Source organism: Pelodiscus sinensis, chromosome 9 (assembly GCF_052426305.1).
Source record: "Pelodiscus sinensis isolate ZL-2025 chromosome 9, ASM5242630v1, whole genome shotgun sequence".
NCBI lineage: Eukaryota > Metazoa > Chordata > Testudines > Trionychidae > Pelodiscus > Pelodiscus sinensis.
Genome location: NC_143060.1, coordinates 808,212 through 827,144, shown reverse-complemented (window position 1 = coordinate 827,144; position 18,933 = coordinate 808,212). Strand labels below are relative to the sequence as shown.

Genomic DNA, 18,933 nt, shown 5'->3' with positions numbered 1-18,933 from the left:
GGAGGGGCTGGGGGGCACAGGGAGCACTGGGGTGTCTGAGGGGAGGTGGGGGATGGGTTATAACCTCTCCCCTGTGTGAGGGAGGACTGGGGGGCACAGGGAGCACTGGGGTGTGTGAGGGGAGGTGGGGGATGGGTTATAACCTCTCCCCTGTGTGGGGGGGTTGGGGGGCACAGGGAGCACTGGGGTGTGTGAGGGGAGGTGGGGGATGGGTTATAACCTCTCCCCTGTGTGGGGGGGTTGGGGGGCACAGGGAGCACTGGGGTGTCTGAGGGGAGGTGGGGGATGGGTTATAACTTCTCCCCTGTGTGGGGGGGTTGGGGGGCACAGGGAGCACTGGGGTGTCTGAGGGGAGGTGGGGGATGGGTTATCACCTCTCCCCTGTGTGGGGGGGTTGGGGGGCACAGGGAGCACTGGGGTGTGTGAGGGGAGGTGGGGGATGGGTTATAACCTCTCCCCTGTGTGGGGGGGTTGGGGGGCACAGGGAGCACTGGGGTGTGTGAGGGGAGGTGGGGGATGGGTTATAACCTCTCCCCTGTGTGGGGGGGTTGGGGGGCACAGGGAGCACTGGGGTGTCTGAGGGGAGGTGGGGGATGGGTTATCACCTCTCCCCTGTGTGGGGGGGTTGGGGGGCACAGGGAGCACTGGGGTGTGTGAGGGGAGGTGGGGGATGGGTTATAACCTCTCCCCTGTGTGGGGGGGTTGGGGGGCACAGGGAGCACTGGGGTGTCTGAGGGGAGGTGGGGGATGGGTTATCACCTCTCCCCTGTGTGGGGGGGTTGGGGGGCACAGGGAGCACTGGGGTGTGTGAGGGGAGGTGGGGGATGGGTTATAACCTCTCCCCTGTGTGGGGGGGTTGGGGGGCACAGGGAGCACTGGGGTGTGTGAGGGGAGGTGGGGGATGGGTTATAACCTCTCCCCTGTGTGGGGGGGTTGGGGGGCACAGGGAGCACTGGGGTGTCTGAGGGGAGGTGGGGGATGGGTTATAACCTCTCCCCTGTGTGGGGGGGTTGGGGGGCACAGGGAGCACTGGGGTGTGTGAGGGGAGGTGGGGGATGGGTTATAACCTCTCCCCTGTGTGGGGGGGTTGGGGGGCACAGGGAGCACTGGGGTGTGTGAGGGGAGGTGGGGGATGGGTTATAACCTCTCCCCTGTGTGGGGGGGTTGGGGGGCACAGGGAGCACTGGGGTGTGTGAGGGGAGGTGGGGGATGGGTTATAACCTCTCCCCTGTGTGGGGGGGTTGGGGGGCACAGGGAGCACTGGGGTGTCTGAGGGGAGGTGGGGGATGGGTTATAACCTCTCCCCTGTGTGGGGGGGTTGGGGGGCACAGGGAGCACTGGGGTGTGTGAGGGGAGGTGGGGGATGGGTTATAACCTCTCCCCTGTGTGGGGGGGTTGGGGGGCACAGGGAGCACTGGGGTGTGTGAGGGGAGGTGGGGGATGGGTTATAACCTCTCCCCTGTGTGGGGGGGTTGGGGGGCACAGGGAGCACTGGGGTGTGTGAGGGGAGGTGGGGGATGGGTTATAACCTCTCCCCTGTGTGGGGGGGCTGGGGGGCACAGGGAGCACTGGGGTGTCTGAGGGGAGGTGGGGGATGGGTTGAATTTGCGCAAGACCCTGACTGGCTAGTGTCTGAAATCGGCGCTTCCTGCGGAAATGCGACGCTGCTCCCGTTCGGGCAGGAGTGCCCTTCGCACAAAGCGTCTGCGCAGAAGGGCCAGGGCAGGCAGCTCAGATTTGTTTTGCGCAAAAGTGCGTCTAGACGGGCACGGACGCTTTTCCGCAAAATCTAGACGCGCTTTTCCGAAAAGCTTTTAACAGAAAACTTTTCCATTAAAAGCATTTCTGGAAAATCCTGCCAGCCTAGACGCAGCCTTAGATGGTCGAGTCTAAAGGACTGGCCCAGCGTGATTTGTGGGAAGGTCCAGAGGGTAAACTGACCAGGGACCTGTGGCTGGTGTCTTGGGACCGGACAGGACTTGTCCGGGGAAGGTGGGATTGGGTTCAGAACTCAGGGGGTGTCTGCAACCTGAGACTCTGGAGGAGACATGCACCGTGCTAGCACCGGCCATTAGCCATGGGGAGCACAGCAGGCCGGGGCGGGGAATGCACAGACACCAGGGGCAGGTAGCAGGCCGGGGTGGGGTGCAGATGGGCAGATGCAGGGAGCGTGGCGGGGCATGGATGGGCAGACGCAGGGGGCAGGGACCAGGCCCGAGGGCGGGGGGCGGATGGGCAGACGCCAGGGGTAGGGGGAGGCCAGAGAGAGGGGGGCGGATGGGCAGACGCCGGGGGTAGGGGGAGGCCAGAGGGAGGGGGGCAGATGGGCAGACGCCGGGGGTAGGGGGAGGCCGGAGGGAGGGGGCGGCAGATGGGCAGACGCCGGGGACAGAGGGCAGGCCGGAGGGAGGGGGGCAGATGGGCAGACGCCAGGGGTAGGGGGAGGCCAGAGGGAGGGGGCGGCAGATGGGCAGACGCCGGGGACAGAGGGCAGGCCGGGAGGGAGGGGGGCAGATGGGCAGACGCCGGGGGTAGGGGGAGGCCAGGAGGGAGGGGGCGGCAGATGGGCAGACGCCGGGACAGAGGGCAGGCCGGAGGGAGGGGGGCAGATGGGCAGACGCCAGGGGTAGGGGGAGACCAGAGGGAGGGGGGCGGATGGGCAGATGCCGGGGACAGGGGCCAGGCCAGAGGGAGGGGGGCGGATGGGCAGACGCCGGGGGTAGAGGGTAGGCCAGAGGGAGGGGGGCGGATGGGCAGACGCCGGGGACAGAGGGCCAGGCCGGAGGGAGGGGGGCAGATGGGCAGACGCCAGGGGTAGGGGGAGGCCAGAGGGAGGGGGCGGCTGATGGGCAGACGCTGGGGGTAGGGGGAGGCCGGAGGGAGGGGGGCGGATGGGCAGACGCCGGGGGCAGGGGCCAGGCCGGAGGGAGGGGGGGCGGATGGGCAGACACCGGGGGCAGGGAGCAGGCCAGAGGGAGGGGGGGGCGGATGGGCAGACACCGGGGGCAGGCCAGAGGGGAGGGGGGCGGATGGGCAGACGCCAGGGACAGAGGGCAGGCCGGAGGGAGGGGGGGCGGATGGGCAGACGCAGGGGGCAGGCCGGAGGGAGGGGGGACGGATGGGCAGACACCGGGGGCAGGGGGCAGGCCGGAGGGAGGGGGGGCGGATGGGCAGACGCCGGGGGCAGGGGGCAGGCCGGAGGGAGGGGGGGGCGGATGGGCAGACGCCGGGGGCAGGGAGCAGGCCAGAGGGAGGGGGCGGATGGGCAGACGCCAGGGACAGAGGGCAGGCCGGAGGGAGGGGGGGCGGATGGGCAGACACCGGGGGCAGGGGGCAGGCCAGGGGGGGGGGGGCGGATGGGCAGACACCGGGGGCAGGGGGCAGGCCGGAGGGAGGGGGGGCGGATGGGCAGACACCGGGGGCAGGGGGCAGGCCGGAGGGAGGGGGGGCGGATGGGCAGACGCCGGGGGCAGGGGGCAGGCCGGAGGGAGGGGGGGCGGATGGGCAGACACCGGGGGCAGGCCAGAGGGAGGGGGCAGAAGGGCAGACGCCGGGGGCAGGCCGGAGGGAGGGGGGCGGATGGGCAGACGCCGGGGGCAGGGGGCAGGCCGGAGGGAGGGGGGGCGGATGGGCAGACGCCGGGGGCAGGGGGCAGGCCGGAGGGAGGGGGGCGGATGGGCAGACGCCGGGGGCAGGCCAGAGGGAGGGGGCGGATGGGCAGACGCCGGGGGCAGGGGGCAGGCCGGAGGGAGGGGGGCGGATGGGCAGACGCCGGGGGCAGGCCGGAGGGAGGGGGCGGATGGGCAGACGCCGGGGGCAGGCCGGAGGGCGGGGGGGCGGATGGGCAGACGCCGGGGGCAGGCCGGAGGGAGGGGCGGATGGGTAGACACCGGGGGCAGGCCGGAGGGAGGGGGGGCGGATGGGCAGACACCGGGGGCAGGCCGGAGGGAGGGGGCGGATGGGCAGACGCCGGGGGCAGGCCGGAGGGAGGGGGCAGAAGGGCAGACGCCGGGGGCAGGGGCAGGCCGGAGGGAGGGGGCGGATGGGCAGACGCCGGGGGCAGGGGCAGGCCGGAGGGAGGGGGCAGAAGGGCAGACGCCGGGGGCAGGGGCAGGCCGGAGGGCGGGGGGGGCGGATGGGCAGACACCGGGGGCAGGCCGGAGGGAGGGGGCAGAAGGGCAGACGCCGGGGGCAGGGGCAGGCCGGAGGGAGGGGGGGTGGATGGGCAGACACCGGGGGCAGGCCGGAGGGAGGGGGGGTGGATGGGCAGACACCGGGGGCAGGCCGGAGGGAGGGGGGGCGGATGGGCAGACACCGGGGGCAGGCCGGAGGGAGGGGGCGGATGGACAGACGCCGGGGGCGGGGGCAGGCCGGAGGGAGGGGGGGTGGATGGGCAGACGCCGGGGGCGGGGGCAGGCCGGAGGGAGGGGGGGTGGATGGGCAGACGCCGGGGGCAGGGGCAGGCCGGAGGGAGGGGGGGTGGATGGGCAGACGCCGGGGGCAGGCCGGAGGGAGGGGGCGGATGGGCAGACGCCGGGGGCAGGGGCAGGCCGGAGGGAGGGGGGGTGGATGGGCAGACGCCGGGGGCAGGCCGGAGGGAGGGGGCGGATGGGCAGACGCCGGGGGCAGGGGCAGGCCGGAGGGAGGGGGGGTGGATGGGCAGACGCCGGGGGCAGGCCGGAGGGAGGGGGCGGATGGGCAGACGCCGGGGGCAGGGGCAGGCCGGAGGGAGGGGGGGTGGATGGGCAGACACCGGGGGCAGGCCGGAGGGAGGGGGCAGAAGGGCAGATGCCGGGGGCAGGGGCAGGCCGGAGGGAGGGGGGGTGGATGGGCAGACACCGGGGGCAGGCCGGAGGGAGGGGGCAGAAGGGCAGACGCCGGGGGCAGGGGCAGGCCGGAGGGCGGGGGGCAGCCTGTGGGTCCCAGGCCGTGGCAGCGTTACCTCCACGTCGGCCGGGGTCAGCTTGCAGTTCCGCACCAGCATGACCGTGATGATGTCCAAGGTGGCTTCATCCAGACGCCTGCGCAAAACCTTCACCAGCTCGTCCGTGATCTCGGGCCCTGGGAGCGCCAGAGGTGAGCGACCCCCCGGGGCCTGCCCCTGCGGCCGAGCACCCGCCTCTCCCGTCCCCAGGGCAGGGCTCGGCCTGGTCGCACGCAGCGCGTGGGGTGGGCCTGGGGCCGCCTGGCAGCCGGGGCGAGGGGAGAACGGGGCCTGCCCGGAGCGCTGGGCCGAGGGAGAGACGGGATCCCCGGGCCGGAGCCACATCTCAGCCGCGCTGCAGGCCTGGCGCCCGGCACCCGAGACCGGGACGGGCAGGGGACCCAGCGTTGGCCCCCCGATACCCCAGGGGCCGTCCCGCGCGCTGGACCCACCTGCTGGGGCGACGCCGTGCACCATCAGCTGGATGTGTCTGTCCACCTGGCCCACAGGGCGCGCGGCCTCCAGGCTGCGGCAGGAGGCTGGCTCCAGGGAGGAGCGCGAGCCCTGGGGGAGAAGGTGGGGCTGCACGAGACACTCCTTTTTGCACAGCCCCCCGCGGCCAGCCCCCCGCCCCACCCGCCCATCCCCCCCTCTGGCCCGCATCCCGCCCGCCCACCCCCCCGCCCATCCCCCCGCCCCACCCGCCCATCCCCCCCTCTGGCCCGCGTCCCGCCTGCCCACCCCCCCGCCCATCCCCCCCTCCAGCCCCCCGCCCATCCCCCCCTCTGGCCCGCGTCCCGCCCGCCCACCCCCCGCCCCGCCCGCCCATCCCCCCCCTCTGGCCCGCGTCCCGCCCGCCCAACCCCCCCTCCAGCCCCCCGCCCGCCCATCCCCCCCCTCTGGCCCGCGTCCCGCCCGCCCATCCCCCCCCTCTGGCCCGCGTCCCACCCGCCCACCCCCCCCCGCAACTCACCCCCGCCCATCCCCCCCTCCAGCCCCCTGCCCCACCCGCCTCTCCGCCCACCCATCCCCCCACTGCCCGCCACCTCACCTGTTCACAATCCCCCCTCCGCCCCCCCATGCCCTTCCTGCACCCTCAAACCCCCGTATGCCGGCCAGAGGGGCACAGAGCTCCCCCCCGCCCCCAGACTTACCGCCTGATCCTCCGGGTAGGCGGGCTCCTGGCTGCGCGTCAGAGCCAGCGAGCGGCACGGGCCGCCCGGGGAGACTCTCCGCTTCCCAGGCCTTCCCGCTGAGGCTGGTCTCGGACAGCCTGGGCGCAGGGAGAGGGACAGGAGCGTGCGTCAGCCCTGGCCCTGCCAGAGGGGCAGCTCCGAGGGGTCGGGCCGAGGGCGCAGCGGGTCTGCCCAGCCCTGCCCCACGGGCCCCAAAATCCCTGCAGTGGGGCGGGGCCTCACCGGAGGTAGCAGACCGACTTGGTGGATCGCTCCTGGTAGACAAACATGTTCTTCCTGTTGACCACGGAGAAGGCGTTGAGCACGGAGCGCAGGGCCTGGATGGCTGCGGGGCAGGAGACAGGGAGCTGAGCGGGCTGCGGCACGGACCCCGGGGCCGGCCCCCACGCCAGCCGGGCGCTGGCTACGCACCTCGCGACACCCCCATGTTGGGCCCCATCTTGAGGCGGGAGTGCACGTGGATGAGGGTGCTCCAGACCACGGGGCAGGCAAAGTGACCTGGCATGAACTGCATGGTGGCTGCCAGGTAGTCGCGGGGCTGGTAGCTGTCCTCGGCCGCGTAGTCTGCAAGGCAGAGAGGGATCAGGGGAGGGGCTCTGCTAGCCGGGCGGGGCGGCGGGGGACTGCGCGGGACGGCTCGGCAGGGCTCTGCTAGCCGGGCGGGGCTGGGCCGGGTGGGGGGGCTGGGCGGGGGGGGGGGGGCCGGGCGGGGCGGCTCGGCAGGGCTCTGCTAGCCGGGCGGGCCTGGGCCGGGTGGGGGGGCTGGGCGGGGGGGGGGCCGGGCGGGGCGGCTCGGCAGGGCTCTGCTAGCCGGGCGGGGCGGCAGGGGACTGCGCGGGACGGCTCGGCAGGGCTCTGCTAGCCGGGCGGGCCTGGGCCGGGTGGGGGGGCTGGGGGGGGGGGGGCCGGGCGGGGCGGCTCGGCAGGGCTCTGCTAGCCGGGCGGGGCGAGGCGGAGAGGGGGGCTGGGCGGGGGGCTCGGCAGGGCTCTGCTAGCCGGGCGGGGCTGGGCCGGGTGGGGGGGGGCTGGGCGGGGGGGGGGGCCGGGCGGGGCGGCTCGGCAGGGCTCTGCTAGCCGGGCGGGGAGGGGCAGGGGGGGCTGGGTGAGGGGCTCGGCAGGGCTCTGCTAGCCGGGCAGGGTGGGGCGGGGGGGGCTGGGCGGGGGGCTCGGCAGGGCTCTGCTAGCCAGGCAGGGTGGGGCGGGGGGCTGGGCGGGGGGCTCGGCAGGGCTCTGCTAGCCGGGGGGGGGGGGGCGGGGGGGCTCGGCAGGGCTCTGCTAGCCAGGCAGGGTGGGGCGGGGGGGGGCTGGGCGGGGGGCTCGGCAGGGCTCTGCTAGCCGGGGGGGGCGGGGCGGGGGGCTCAGCAGGGCTCTGCTAGCCAGGCAGGGTGGGGCGGGGGGGGCTGGGCGGGGGGCTCGGCAGGGCTCTGCTAGCCGGGGGGGCGGGGCGGGGCGGGGAGCTCGGCAGGGCTCTGCTAGCCGGGCGGGGGGGGCGGGGCGGGGGGGTTGGGCGGGGGGGGCCGGGCGGGGCGGCTCGGCAGGGCTCTGCTAGCCGGGCGGGGCTGGGCCGGGTGGGGGGGGGGCTGGGCAGAGGGGGGGCCGGGCGGGGCGGCTCGGCAGGGCTCTGCTAGCCGGGCGGGGAGGGCAGGGGGGGCTGGGTGAGGGGCTCGGCAGGGCTCTGCTAGCCGGGGGGGGGCGGGGAGCTCGGCAGGGCTCTGCTAGCCGGGGGGGGCGGGGCGGGGAGCTCGGCAGGGCTCTGCTAGCCGGGGGGGGGCGGGGCGGGGGGCTCGGCAGGGCTCTGCTAGCCGGGGGGGGCGGGGAGCTCGGCAGGGCTCTGCTAGCCGGGGGGGGCGGGGCGGGGAGCTCGGCAGGGCTCTGCTAGCCAGGCAGGGTGGGGCGGGGGGGGGCTGGGCGGGGGGCTCGGCAGGGCTCTGCTAGCCGGGGGGGGCGGGGCGGGGGGCTCGGCAGGGCTCTGCTAGCCAGGCAGGGTGGGGCGGGGGGGGGGCTGGGCGGGGGCTCGGCGGGGGGCTCGGCAGGGCTCTGCTAGCCGGGCGGGGGGGGCGGGGCGGGGGGCTCGGCAGGGCTCTGCTAGCCGGGCGGGGGGGGCGGGGCGGGGGGCTCGGCAGGGCTCTGCTAGCCGGGGGGGGGCGGGGCGGGGGGCTCGGCAGGGCTCTGCTAGCCGGGCGGGGACTCACCATCGCTGGGCTGGGCACGCTGCCGGGAGGAGTGGTAGGGAGTCTCGCTCTTCCAGATGTCCTCCTCGCTCTCTGCCACCAGCAGCGTGTTGCAGATGTGGCTGTCGTGGAGATCTTGCAGCAGCAGGCGCTGAAGAGACACAAGGCTCAGCCTGACGCTCACCACGGCCCGTCCCTGAGGAACCCGGCGCCCCGGCCGGCTGCCGCTCGCCACGGCCCGTCCCCGAGGAACCCGGCGCCCCGGCCGGCTGCTGCTCACCACGGCCCGTCCCCGAGGAACCCGGCGCCCTGGCCGGCTGCTGCTCACCACGGCCCGTCCCCGAGGAACCCGGCGCCCCGGCCGGCTGCTGCTCGCCACGGCCCGTCCCTGAGGAACCCGGCGCCCCGGCCGGCTGCCGCTCGCCACGGCCCGTCCCCGAGGAACCCGGCGCCCTGGCCGGCTGCCGCTCGCCACGGCCCGTCCCCGAGGAACCCGGCGCCCCGGCCGGCTGCTGCTCACCACGGCCCGTCCCCAGGGAACCCGGCGCCCTGGCCGGCTGCTGCTCACCACGGCCCGTCCCCAGGGAACCCGGCGCCCTGGCCGGCTGCTGCTCACCACGGCCCGTCCCTGAGGAACCCGGCGCCCCGGCCGGCTGCTGCTCACCACGGCCCGTCCCCAGGGAACCCGGCGCCCTGGCCGGCTGCTGCTCACCACGGCCCGTCCCTGAGGAACCCGGCGCCCCGGCCGGCTGCTGCTCACCACGGCCCGTCCCCAGGGAACCCGGCGCCCCGGCCGGCTGCTGCTCGCCACGGCCCGTCCCCAGGGAACCCGGCGCCCCGGCCGGCTGCTGCTCGCCACGGCCCGTCCCCAGGGAACCCGGCGCCCCGGCCGGCTGCTGCTCGCCACGGCCCGTCCCCAGGGAACCCGGCGCCCCGGCCGGCTGCTGCTCGCCACGGCCCGTCCCCAGGGAACCCGGCGCCCCGGCCGGCTGCTGCTCGCCACGGCCCGTCCCCAGGGAACCCGGCGCCCCGGCCGGCTGCTGCTCGCCACGGCCCGTCCCCAGGGAACCCGGCGCCCCGGCCGGCTGCTGCTCGCCACGGCCCGTCCCCAGGGAACCCGGCGCCCCGGCCGGCTGCTGCTCGCTACGGCCCGTCCCCAGGGAACCCGGCGCCCCGGCCGGCTGCTGCTCGCCACGGCCCGTCCCCGAGGAACCCGGCGCCCCGGCCGGCTGCTGCTCACCACGGCCCGTCCCCAGGGAACCCGGCGCCCCGGCCGGCTGCTGCTCACCACGGCCCGTCCCCGAGGAACCCGGCGCCCCGGCCGGCTGCTGCTCGCCACGGCCCGTCCCCAGGGAACCCGGCGCCCCGGCCGGCTGCTGCTCACCACGGCCCGTCCCCAGGGAACCCGGCGCCCCGGCCGGCTGCTGCTCGCCACGGCCCGTCCCCAGGGAACCCGGCGCCCCGGCCGGCTGCTGCTCGCCACGGCCCGTCCCCAGGGAACCCGGCGCCCCGGCCGGCTGCTGCTCGCTACGGCCCGTCCCCAGGGAACCCGGCGCCCCGGCCGGCTGCTGCTCGCCACGGCCCGTCCCCAGGGAACCCGGCGCCCCGGCCGGCTGCTGCTCGCCACGGCCCGTCCCCAGGGAACCCGGCACCCCGGCCGGCTGCTGCTCGCTACGGCCCGTCCCCAGGGAACCCGGCGCCCCGGCCGGCTGCTGCTCGCTACGGCCCGTCCCCAGGGAACCCGGCGCCCCGGCCGGCTGCTGCTCGCCACGGCCCGTCCCCAGGGAACCCGGCGCCCCGGCCGGCTGCTGCTCGCCACGGCCCGTCCCCAGGGAACCCGGCGCCCCGGCTGGCTGCTGCTCGCCACGGCCCGTCCCCAGGGAACCCGGCGCCCCGGCCCATCCCCAGAGAACCCAGCACCACAGCCAGCTGCCACGGCCCGTCCCCGGCGCTCTGGCCTTGCTGCACGAGCCCTCCTTGCTCTGTGCGTTGGAGGGGCAGCGGGGGTCAGCCAAGGCTGGGTTCGGAGCAGCAGGCTCTCCTCGGGAGCCACGGTACCTGATTGACGACCCTGCAGATCTCACCGATCTTCCTCACCACGGTCTGATGGAGGCGCAGACACTCTCCAGCCTCGGCCAGCGCCACCTGCTCCGCTCGCAGGCTGCTTGTGGGGTGGGAGAGGGGGGTCAGCCGGCCAGGCGGGGGCAGAAGGGCTGGTCTCCCAGGGAGCAGTGAGGGAGGACAGCCCGACGGCCCCAAGCAGGACAGGGGAGAGGGCAGCCGCCAGAGCAGCAGGCAGGACAGAGGGCGAGACAGTGAGTCTCTCCTGGGCAGGGGGGCAGAGAGGCAGGGCTGGGAGGGGCTGTGGCTAGCGGGGGGGGGGACACTGAGCAGGCAGAGGGCGGGGTACAGGGTGGGGGAATGGGGCGCGGTGGAACGGGGGCGGGGAGAATGGGGATGGGGCATGGTGGGGGTACAGGGTGGGAGGAATGGGGACGGGGGTACAGAGCAGGGGAACAGGGTGTGGTGGGGAAACAATGGCAGAGGAATGGGGCGGGGGAATGGGGCGCGGCGGGGGAACGGCAGCAGAGGAAGGGGGCGGGGTACAGGGTGGGGAAGGGGGCGCGGTGATGGAGGAAGGGGGCGGGGAGGGGGGGCGGGGAAGGGGGCGGGGTACAGGCCCTGAAGGGGGCGCGGCGGGGGGCGAGAAAGGGGGCGCGGCGATGGAGGAAGGGGGCGCGGTACAGGGTGGGGAAGGGGGCGCGGTACAGGGTGGGGAAGGGGGCGGGGAAGGGGTGCGGCATTGGAGGAAGGGGGCGGGGGGGCGGGGTACAGGGCGGGGAAGGGGGCGCGGCGATGGAGGAAGGGGGCGGGGAAGGGGGCGTGGTACAGGCCTGGAAAGGGGGCGCGGCAGGGGGCGAGAATGGGGGCGCGGCGATGGAGGAAGGGGGCGGTGGTGGAGGAAGGGGGTGGGGGGGTGGGGTACAGGGCGGGGAAGGGGGCGCAGCGATGGAGGAAGGGGGCGGGGAGGGGGGCGGGGAAGGGGGCAGGGTACAGGGTGGGGAAGGGGCGCAGTGATGGAGGAAGGGGCGGGAGGGGGGGCGGGGAAGGGGGCGCGGCGATGGAGGAAGGGGGCGGGGAAGGGGGCGGGGAAGGGGGCGGGGTACAGGGTGGGGAAGGGGCGCAGTGATGGAGGAAGGGGGCGGGGAGGGGGCGGGGAAGGGGGCGGGGTACAGGGTGGGGAAGGGGCGCAGTGATGGAGGAAGGGGGCGGGGAAGGGGGCGGGGAAGGGGGCGGGGTACAGGCCCGGAAAGGGGGCGCGGCGATGGAGGAAGGGGGCGGGGAAGGGGCAGGGTACAGGGTGGGGAAGGGGCGCAGTGATGGAGGAAGGGGGCGGGAGGGGGGCGGGGAAGGGGGCGGGGTACAGGGTGGGGAAGGGGCGCAGTGATGGAGGAAGGGGGCGGGGAGGGGGGGCGGGGAAGGGGGCGGGGTACAGGGTGGGGAAGGGGCGCAGTGATGGAGGAAGGGGGCGGGGAAGGGGGCGGGGAAGGGGGCGGGGTACAGGCCCGGAAAGGGGGCGCGGCGGGGGGCGAGAAGGGGGCGCAGTGATGGAGGAAGGGGGCGGGGAAGGGGGCGGGGAAGGGGGCGGGGTACAGGGTGGGGAAGGGGCGCAGTGATGGAGGAAGGGGCGGGGCGATGGAGGAAGGGGGCGGGGAAGGGGGCGGGGAAGGGGGCGGGGTACAGGGTGGGGAAGGGGCGCAGTGATGGAGGAAGGGGGCGGGGAGGGGGCGGGAAGGGGGCGCAGTGATGGAGGAAGGGGGCGGGGAGGGGGGCGGGGAAGGGGGCGGGGTACAGGCCCGGAAAGGGGGCGCGGCGGGGGGCGGGCCAGGACCCGCGTTACCGTGCGTGAGAACAGACGTCCACCCGGTCCTGCTGGACCTTGACGAGGAGCCAGAAATCCGGCAGGAGGGGGCGCGGGGGCTCCGGGTCGCTCAGCAGGGCCTCCCCGCACTCGGAGTCGCTGCTGCCCCCCTCGTACCCTGCGGGGAACACGGGCGGTGAGCCCAGCCCCCCTCCTCGCAGAGCGGCCCCGCCCCCCGGCCCCCCGGCCCGGCCCACCTAAGTGATCCGAGTCCATGCTGCCCTGGCTCGACACGAGGCTCTGCACCCGGCTGGGACGCTGCCGGCAGGCGCCTGCGGGAGGAGGAGCAGCCGTTAGCACGGCCCATCCGCCCCGGGGGCCAGCGGGCAGAACCCAGAGCCGGGGGCCCGGGGCCCTGCCTGCCCCCAGACGAGCAGGGAGCGCCCGGCCCGCAGGGCTCCTACCTTCCCTGCCCTGCGCCCCGCCGTCAGCCAGGCTCCCCGCCGGCGGCCCCTTCTCCGCGGCCACGGGCAGGAACCGCGAGTGGGGAGGGGTCTCCCGAGCCGCCTCCTCCTGCGAGCTGCACCCCACTGCTCCGTTGGGCACGGGCCGCGCCGCCGCCGCCGGCTCCTGCACCAAGGCACCGCCTGCCTCACCGAGCCGCCAGGTCCCAGCAGTGCCCCACGCTGCCCGCCCCCTGGCCGTGCACCGCCCACCCCCAGCTCTGCAAGCCCGGCCCCCCGGCGGCCATCCACCCCCGCTCCCAGGGCTGGCCCCCCACGCCCGGCCCCCCGGCTGTCTTCTCACCTCTGCCTGCGTCTGGCCACTCTCCCCCAGTGGGTTTCCTGTGTCCAGCCCACACTGGCTCTCGCCCGCAGCCCAGGCCCACAGGCCCCCCAAGCCCTGTGGCAGGGAGCCCATCGGACGGCTTCGCTGGAGGCCTTCAGCATCGGCTTCGCCAGCCCCCCCCTGCCCCACCTGGCTCTGGCCTGCTTCTGGGCTGAGCGGCTGTAGGCTGGGAAAGGCGCTGGCGGGGGTGTCCAGGGGGCCTGGCCCCAGTGGCAGGGGTGGGGCGGGGGCGGGGCTGGCAGGGGGCGGGGCCAGGCCGGGGGCGGGGCTGGCAGGGGGCGGGGCCAGGCCGGGGGCGGGGCTGGCAGGGGGCGGGGCCAGGCCGGCAGGGGGCGGGGCCAGGCCGGGGGCGGGGCTGGCGGGGGTCTCCAGGGGGCGCAGGCGGCTGACAGACACGTAGTAGTAATCGTTGCTCTCGGCATTCAGCACGTAGCCCGGCAGAACCATTCTCTGAAACTCCTGCAACAGACCCAGCAGAGCGGTGGTAAGGGGGGCAGAGCGCCGGGCACGGGGGGGGCAGAGCGCCGGGCACGGGGGGGGCAGGCCCCGAGGGGTCCCAGCGCGCCGGGCACGGGGGGGGCAGAGCGCCGGGCACGGGGGGGGCAGGCCCCGAGGGGTCCCAGCGCGCCGGGTACGGGGGGGGCAGGCCCTGAGGGGTCCCAGCGCGCCGGGCACGGGGGGGGCAGGCCCTGAGGGGTCCCAGCGCGCCGGGCACGGGGGGGGCAGGCCCTGAGGGGTCCCAGCGCGCCGGGCACGGGGGGGTCAGGCCCTGAGGGGTCCCAGCGTGCCAGGCACGGGGGGGGCAGGCCCTGAGGGGTCCCAGCGCGCCGGGCACGGGGGGGGCAGGCCCTACGGGGGCAGAGCGCGCCGTGCACGGGGGGGGCAGGCCCTGCGGGGTCCCAGCGCGCCGGGCACGGGGGGGGGCAGGCCCTGAGGGGTCCCAGCGCGCCGGGCACGGGGGGGGCAGGCCCTGAGGGGTCCCAGCGCGCCGGGCACGGGGGGGGCAGGCCCTGAGGGGTCCCAGCGCACCGGGCACGGGGGGGGCAGGCCCTGAGGGGTCCCAGCGCGCCGGGCACGGGGGGGGGCAGGCCCTGAGGGGTCCCAGCGTGCCAGGCACGGGGGGGGCAGGCCCTGCGGGGTCCCAGCGCGCCGTGCAGGGGGGGGGCAGGGCCTGAGGGGTCCCAGCGCGCCGGGTACGGGGGGGGCAGGCCCTGAGGGGTCCCAGCGCGCCGCGCACGGGGGGGGTCAGGCCCTGAGGGGTCCCAGCGCGCCGGGCACGGGGGGGTCAGGCCCTGAGGGGTCCCAGCGTGCCGGGCACGGGGGGGGCAGGCCCTGAGGGGTCCCAGAGTGCCGGGCACGGGGGGGGCAGGCCCTGCGGGGGGCAGAGCGCGCCGTGCATGGGGGGGGGCAGGCCCTGAGGGGTCCCAGCGCGCCGGGCACGGGGGGGGCAGGCCCTCAGGGGTCCCAGCGCGCCGGACACGGGGGGGGCAGGCCCTCAGGGGTCCCAGCGCGCCGGGCACGGGGGGGGCAGGCCCTGAGGGGTCCCAGCGCGCCGGGCACAGGGGGGGCAGGCCCTGAGGGGTCCCAGCGCGCCGGGCACAGGGGGGGCAGGCCCTGAGGGGTCCCAGCGTGCCAGGCACGGGGGGGCAGGCCCTGAGGGGTCCCAGCGCGCCGGGCACAGGGGGGGCAGGCCCTGAGGGGTCCCAGCGCGCCGTGCACGGGGGGGGCAGGCCCTGAGGGGTCCCAGCGCGCCGTGCACGGGGGGGGCAGGCCCTGCGGGGTCCCAGCGCGCCGGGCACGGGGGGGGCAGGCCCTGCGGGGGGCAGAGCGCGCCGGGCACGGGGGGGGCAGGCCCTGCGGGGTCCCAGCGCGCCGGGCACGGGGGGGGCAGGCCCTCAGGGGTCCCAGCGTGCCGGGCATGGGGGGGGCAGGCCCTGCGGGGTCCCAGCGCGCCGGGCACGGGGGGGGCAGGCCCTGAGGGGTCCCAGCGCGCCGTGCACGGGGGGGGCAGGCCCTGAGGGGTCCCAGCGCGCCGGGCACGGGGGGGGCAGGCCCTGCGGGGGGGCAGAGCGCGCCAGGCACAGGGGGGGCAGGCCCTGCGGGGTCCCAGCGCGCCGGGCACGGGGGGGGCAGGCCCTGCGGGGGGGGGGGGCAGAGCGCGCCGGGCACGGGGGGGGCAGGCCCTGCGGGGTCCCAGCGCGCCGGGCACGGGGGGGGCAGGCCCTCAGGGGTCCCAGCGTGCCGGGCATGGGGGGGGCAGGCCCTGCGGGGTCCCAGCGCGCCGGGCACGGGGGGGGCAGGCCCGGAGGGGTCCCAGCGCGCCGGGCACGGGGGGGGGCAGGCCCTCAGGGGTCCCAGCGCGCCGGGCACGGGGGGGGGCAGGCCCGGAGGAGTCCCAGCGCGCCGGGCACGGGGGGGGCAGGCCCGGAGGGGTCCCAGCGCGCCGGGCACGTGGGGGGGGAGGCCCTCAGGGGTCCCAGCGTGCCGGGCACGGGGGGGGCAGACCCTCAGGGGTCCCAGCGCGCCGGGCACGGGGGGGGGCAGGCCCGGAGGGGTCCCAGCGCGCCGGGCACGGGGGGGGCAGGCCCGGAGGGGTCCCAGCGCGCCGGGCACGGGGGGGGCAGGCCCCGAGGGGTCCCAGCGCGCCGGGCACGGGGGGGGCAGGCCCGGAGGGGTCCCAGCGCGCCGGGCACGGGGGGGGCAGGCCCCGAGGGGTCCCAGCGCGCCGGGCACGGGGGGGGGAGGCCCTCAGGGGTCCCAGCGCGCCGGGCACGGGGGGGGGCAGGCCCGGAGGGGTCCCAGCGCGCCGGGCACGGGGGGGGGCAGGCCCGGAGGGGTCCCAGCGCGCTGGGCACGGGGGGGGCAGAGCGCCGGGCACGGGGGGGGGCAGGCCCGGAGGGGTCCCAGCGCGCCGGGCACGGGGGGGGGCAGGCCCTCAGGGGTCCCAGCGCGCCGGGCACGGGGGGGGCAGGCCCTGAGGGGTCCCAGCGCGCCGGGCACAGGGGGGGGGCAGGCCCTGAGGGGTCCCAGCGCGCCGGGCACGGGGGGGGCAGGCCCCGTGGAGGTCCCAGCGCGCCGGGCACAGGGGGGGGGCAGGCCCTGCGGGGTCCCAGCGTGCCGGGCACAGGGGGGCAGGCCCTGAGGGGTCCCAGCGCGCCGGGCACGGGGGGGGGGGGCAGGCCCTGAGGGGTCCCAGCGCGCCGGGCACAGGGGGGGCAGGCCCTGAGGGGTCCCAGCGCGCCGGGCACAGGGGGGGCAGGCCCTCAGGGGTCCCAGCGCGCCGGACACGGGGGGGGCAGGCCCTGAGGGGTCCCAGCGCGCCGGGCACAGGGGGGACAGGCCCTGAGGGGTCCCAGCGCGCCGGACACGGGGGGGGCAGGCCCTGAGGGGTCCCAGCGCGCCGGGCACAGGGGGGACAGGCCCTGAGGGGTCCCAGCGTGCCGGGCATGGGGGGGGCAGGCCCCGTGGAGGTCCCAGCGTGCCGGGCATGGGGGGGGGGGCAGGCCCTGAGGGGTCCCAGCGCGCCGGGCAGGGGGGGGGGACAGGCCCTGAGGGGTCCCAGCGCGCCGGGCACAGGGGGGAAAGGCCCTGAGGGGGGGGGGCACGGGGGGGGCAGGCCCTGAGGGGTCCCAGCGCGCCGGGCACAGGGGGGGGCAGGCCCTGAGGGGTCCCAGCGCGCCGGGCACAGGGGGGGGCAGGCCCTGAGGGGTCCCAGCACGCCGGGCACAGGCCGGGGGCAGGCCCTGCGGGGTCCCAGCGCGCCGGGCACAGGCCGGGGGCAGGCCCTGCGGGGGTCCCAGTGCGCCGGGCACAGGCCGGGGGCCAGCCGCTCACCTCTCTGAACCTCTGCAGGGACTGCTCGGGCCCGAAGACGAACTGCAGCGGCACGGCCTGGCTGTGGCAGCCGGGCTTGCCCGGGGAGCCGGCCACGTGGCGGGCGACGCGCTCCAGGGTGGCGGCGCTGACCGTCTGCGAGTGGCGCAGCGCAGACACCATCTCGTCGTCCAGGAGCCAGCGGATCTGAAAGCCAGACACAAGCTGCTGCCCTGCACCCGCGCTGCCCTCTCCCTGCCCCGCCAGGCCCCCTGGCCCTGGGCGTCCCGGGGGAGCAGTGACCCGGGGCCAGGCCTGGGCTCACCTCGCTCATCGTGGCCTCCACGGCTTGTCTGTGCACCCCCGGCAGGCTGGAGAGCGCTGGGTGCCTAGGGGAGGCAAGGGAAGGGTCATGCCCGGGGGCCCAGCCGCCAGCCTGGCCGCCAGCCCGGGGGCACCGTACCTCTGGCCTCCTGTGGACGGCAGCCGCTCCAGGCGGTGCAGCGGGTCCTCCTCGGAGCGCAGGGAGGAGGGCTGCCCGGGCGAGCGGGCGCAGGAGACGCTGCTCTCCGACGTGTACCTGCCGCGGCAGGAGAGGGGCGGGAGCCTCAGGCGCAGCGCAGGGCCGAGCAGACGTGGAAGGGGGAGGGGGCCTTTCTCCCACAGCCGGGGAGGAGAGGCCGGGGGCCGCGGATCAGAGCAGTCTGGTTCTGCAGGAGGGGACCCCCTTGCTCGTCTCTAGAGCGGGAGGAGCCGGCCTGGGAGAATTGGGGCGACTGGGGAGCTGTGGGGGCTGCCCCGGGGGAATCGGGGAAGGCCGGGGGAATCAAGGGAGCTAGGGACGCTGGACTCAGGGAATGGGGGGAAGCCGGGGCAGCTGGACTGGGGAAATTTGGGTGGAATGTGGGGACCGGCACGGCTGGCTGGGGCGAATGGGGACGGCCGGCCCGGGGCAATTGAGGGAGGCCGGCCGGGAGGAATAGGGGGCGGCCGGCCGGGGGAGGGGGGGGGGAATAGGTTTATTTGAAACCATGGCTAGGGCTAGGGCTTAGGGTTAGGCTTGGGGTTAGGGGTTGGGGGTAGGGTTGGGGGTTAAGGGTTGGGGGTTAGGGTTAGGGGTTGGGGGTAGGGTTGGGGGTTAAGGGTTGGGGGTTAGGGTTAGGGTTAGGGGTTGGGGGTAGGGTTGGGGGTTAGGGTTAGGGGTTGGGGGTTGGGGTTAGGGCTTAGGGTTAAGTCTTAGGGTTAGGGGTAGGGTTGGGGGTTAGGGGTTGGGGGTTAGGGTTAAGTCTTAGGGTTAGGGGTTGGGGGTAGGGTTGGGGGTTAGGGGTTGGGGTTAGGGGTAGGGTTAGGGGTTGGGGGTAGGGTTGGGGGTTAAGGGTTGGGGGTTAGGGTTAGGGGTTGGGGGTAGGGTTGGGGGTTAAGGGTTGGGGGTTAGGGTTAGGGTTAGGGGTTGGGGGTAGGGTTGGGGGTTAAGCGTTGGGGTTAGGGTTAGGGGTTGGGGGTAGGGTTGGGGGTTAAGGGTTGGGGGTTAGGGTTAGGGTTAGGGGTTGGGGGTAGGGTTGGGGGTTAAGGGTTGGGGGTTAGGGTTAGGGTTAGGGGTTGGGGGTAGGGTTGGGGGTTAAGGGTTGGGGGTTAGGGTTAGGGGTTGGGGGTTGGGGTTAGGGCTTAGGGTTAAGTCTTAGGGTTAGGGGTAGGGTTGGGGGTTAGGGTTAGGGGTTGGGGGTTAGGGTTAAGTCTTAGGGTTAGGGGTTGGGGGTAGGGTTGGGGGTTAGGGGTTGGGGTTAGGGGTAGGGTTAAGGGTTGGGGGTTAGGGGTTGGGGGTTGGGGCAGCCTTACGGGAGGGCCGACTGGACCCGTGGTTCAGTTAATTACTTGGACACTAATGACAAAGGGGGAAGGAGTGCGGGCTACAGGGTTCTAACTAGGGAGCCGGACGGGGACACGGAGCAGAGAGCCCGGCCAGCGCCCATCGCTCCTCACAGCCGTCGATGGAGCCAGCGGGCGCCGCCCGGAGGAACTCTGCCCGGAGTCGTGACACGAGGGAGGAGCGGAAATAGGCCCCCCAGTCGCAGGGAACCCCCCGCCCAGCACCCTCCTCCTGGGGCTACAGACGGCAGC

The 18,933-nt window shown here is 76.4% G+C and overlaps 1 protein-coding gene across 1 annotated transcript in view; it reads right to left on the bottom strand.

Moving 5' to 3' along the window:
- The window catches only part of SZT2 (SZT2 subunit of KICSTOR complex), a 183,277-nt gene that overhangs the window by 61,639 nt on the left and 102,705 nt on the right, over positions 1-18,933 (bottom strand). Inside the window, 15 exon segments of the mRNA XM_089780666.1 lie at positions 4,943-5,061; positions 5,377-5,488; positions 6,079-6,150; positions 6,152-6,197; positions 6,343-6,445; positions 6,532-6,684; positions 8,313-8,442; positions 10,350-10,455; positions 12,193-12,331; positions 12,411-12,485; positions 12,618-12,783; positions 12,961-13,461; positions 16,837-17,022; positions 17,141-17,204; positions 17,279-17,395. Coding sequence (XP_089636792.1) covers positions 4,943-5,061; positions 5,377-5,488; positions 6,079-6,150; positions 6,152-6,197; positions 6,343-6,445; positions 6,532-6,684; positions 8,313-8,442; positions 10,350-10,455; positions 12,193-12,331; positions 12,411-12,485; positions 12,618-12,783; positions 12,961-13,461; positions 16,837-17,022; positions 17,141-17,204; positions 17,279-17,395 — 2,089 coding nt within the window.